We start from the raw sequence: 3,182 nt of genomic DNA, 5'->3' as shown, positions 1-3,182 counted from the left end.
CAGGATGGATGTAGGCTAGAATCTTCCCGGTAAGACCGGTGCTCATAGATTATTAGAGATGGGTTGATCTGGCTATCAGAATTAGCCAGTAAGGGCTAGAGCTAAAGGGCCAAGCAGTGTTTAAAGGAATACAGTTTGTGTGTTGTTATTTTGGGCATAAGCATGCGGGCAGCTGGGTGCTGGGGACGCAGCCCCGCCGCTCCTATTACTACACATGCCTTTAATCCCTGCATTTGGGAGGCATATATATATATATATATATATATATATATATGCATGTATCTTTTTTTTTTCCTTCTAGACAGTGTTTCTCTGTGCAGCCCTGGTTATCCTGTAACTCACAGACTTGCCTTGAACTCACAGAGATTCACCTGCCTCTGTCCCTCAAGTGGTGGGATTAAAGGCGTGTGGGCCACTGCCTGGATTATATATGTGTATGTGTGTATGACTGTATCTATCTGTCTCTATCTACCTATTATCTATCTATCTATCTATCTATCTATCTATCTATCTATCTATCTATCTATCTATGTGAGTTTCAGGCTGGTCAGGCCTATTTAATGAGACTGTCTCAAAAAAAAAAAAAAAAAAAAGGAAATGGCTAGGCAGTGGTGGTGCAGGCCTTTAATCCCCGCACTTGGGAGGCAGAGGCAGGTAGATCTCAGTGAACCTGGTCTACAAGTCGAGTTCCAGGACAGCCAGGACTGTTACACAGAGAAACCCTGTCTCCAAAAACAAAAGAAAACAAAACAACAACAAAAGGGAAAATGTAGTTGGATGTAGACACCTATTTGTATGACCCAGGATCAGAACCCGTGCCCAATTTTATCAGTAACATGAGGACAACAGAATGATACTCACGGTTTCATGCCATTAAACACATCAGTATCTGGCAGCGAAAAACACAGGGACATCTTGATGGTCTGCGCACCGCAAAACCATTAAGAGTAGCTGTGACCTCCCAGTGCCAGGGTTGGTACCTTGGGCCTTCACGTAAGGGCCCACTTAGAACCACTGAGACGGTGCTGGGGTTATTTGGGCTTTAACGGTTATTATCTGATGATTGGCTCCCTGGTGCATTCCTAACCTGCACGTTTTAATGAAGTGGTTTTAATTCTCAAAACACAGCAGCTGCCAGCCTTAGGCTTCTTTCGAAATCTGCGCCTAGTCTAGCTTGGATCCTGGTTGGGAAGCCCCACCCACTGGGTCCACCCAACTAGGCGCGTCCCAGAAAGACTTTTGTCCGCCTTCGGCCGCCTTCCAACGCTTGCCCGCTTCCGCCTTATTCCACGTGGTCGGCCTTCGGGGGTCCACGGCGCCGTGAGTGGGGCCGGCGGGACATTCCTCGCTCTGTACGCTCGCTGGCTGCGCTGTCTCTAAGGCGGCGGGCGGAGGGCAGGGGCTGTGGGGTGACAGGTCAGCCTAAGATCACGAGCGCTTCAGGGCCGGAGCTAAGAAAGATAGGGCAGGGGTGTTGGGGGTGCAAAGTTCATCAGGGATCCGTGAGATCGAGGGTCGGTGCCCTCCACCCCGCCGCGCATGGGCTTCCCCCGCCTGTGGGCTACACTGCTGAGAGCCTGGGGACGGTGGACGGCGCGCCCTGGTCCGCGCGTGCCCGGGTAAAGACTCCGCGACCGGCGCCTCTGCCCTGAGCTCCCACTGCTGCCCTGGCTGTCTGCCTCTGCTTAACTTACCTGTGTCTTACCTCTCGCTACCTTGTAGTCCCCTGAGCTGTCTGCCTCTGCTGCCTGCTTGTGTCCAGCTGTGCGTCAAACTCTACCCCTGAGTTGCCACTGTTTCCCAACCCCAGTCACTTTGTCGTTTGTCATTGATGAGCCAGACTGGTCTGCCATTAGACAAGGTCTTCAGAGACCGTTGAGGCAGGCAGAGAGCATCAGGTTTTGTTCTTGTATCCTTTTACCACCTTGATCACTCATGCCTGTTTTCCCAGCCTGCCCCCTATGGCTGGAAACAAGGTGCCACCAGCGCTGGCTTCACACCAACAAGACAGGAAGGTCCGAGGTGGCTGGGTCTGGGAAGACACGCAGCATCCTCCCAAGAGGGCCAAGGGCAGTGAAGATGAAGAGCCAACACGAAAGCTGCCAAAGCGCAAAATTGTGCTGCTCATGGCCTACTCCGGCAAGGGCTACCACGGCATGCAGGTGAGGAGGGCTGCGCCTAGACACCACCTACCTGGATCGACCCCTATTCCCTGATGCTCAGGAAATAGCAAAACTGAGAGTCTTCCATATAAGACTTGGGTGGTTGTGTTTCACGAATGGTTAGGCCAGCTCTGTGCCTATTCACATGTGACCTTGGGACCAGTGAGTCTTGTCAGTAGCGTGGAACCTGGACAGTACTTGGGCGTGCTGAGAGTGGAGACCAGAGAGATGGCAGGTGCTACTTGGCCAGTATCCTGGGGGGCAGCTGGGGCAAGGCTGGTACCTATCACAAACTTGACCTTTTGAAAGTGGCACTGACCAGTGTGGGAAAAATCTTGGTCCTTCTTGTCACCTCTGCTATTAACACTTCCCATTTATAATTTTTCTTTTTTTTTTAAAGATTTATTTATTTATTATATGTACAACATTCCTTCCATGTATGCTTGCATGCCAGAAGAGGGCACCAGATCGCATTCCAGATGGTTGTTAGCCACCATGTGGTTGCTGGGAATTGAACTCAGGACCTCTGGAAAAGCAGTCAGTGCTTTTAACCTTTGAGCCATCTCTCCAGCCCCATAATTTTTCTCTTTAAAAAGACATTTATTTATTTATTTTTACTTTATGTTCACTGGTGTTTTGCCTGCATGTATGTCAGTGTGAAGGTGTCAGGTTCCCTGGAACTGGAGTTACAGACAGTTGTGAGCTGCCATGTGGGTGCTGGGAATTGAACCTGGGTCTTCTGGAAGGGCAGCCTTAACTCTTAACTGCTGAGCCATCTCTCCCCAGCCCCTCTAATTTTTCTTAAAACAATTTGTTTTGTTTGGTTTTTCGAGATAGGGTTTCTCTGTGTCATCCTGGCTGCCCTGGAACTTGCTCTGTAGATGAGGCTGGCCTCAAACTCAGAGATACACCTGCTTCTGCCTCAAGAGTGCTGGGATTGGGGGCTGGAGAGATGGCTCAGTGGTTAAGAGCATTGCCTGCTCTTCCAAAGGTCCTGAGTTCAATTCCCGGCAACCACAT

At 50.3% G+C, this 3,182-nt stretch overlaps 1 protein-coding gene across 3 annotated transcripts in view; it reads left to right on the top strand.

The window, feature by feature from the left end:
• The first annotated feature begins 1,285 nt into the window (after positions 1-1,285).
• The window catches only part of Pus1 (pseudouridine synthase 1), a 12,490-nt gene continuing 10,593 nt past the window's right edge, over positions 1,286-3,182 (top strand). Inside the window, exons 1-2 of one of the 3 annotated variants that reach the window (XM_005344210.2) lie at positions 1,286-1,320; positions 1,952-2,162. In XM_005344210.2, coding sequence (XP_005344267.1) covers positions 1,962-2,162 — 201 coding nt within the window. In that variant the 5' untranslated portion in view covers positions 1,286-1,320; positions 1,952-1,961. Of the gene's footprint in view, positions 1,620-1,951; positions 2,163-3,182 lie in introns of all 3 variants that reach the window. The other 2 variants (XM_026783569.1, XM_005344209.2) reach the window with 2 other exon arrangements.

The sequence above is a fragment of the Microtus ochrogaster genome, chromosome 2 (assembly GCF_000317375.1).
Source record: "Microtus ochrogaster isolate Prairie Vole_2 chromosome 2, MicOch1.0, whole genome shotgun sequence".
Lineage (NCBI taxonomy): Eukaryota > Metazoa > Chordata > Mammalia > Rodentia > Cricetidae > Microtus > Microtus ochrogaster.
This window is presented reverse-complemented; position numbering and strand designations above follow the sequence as displayed.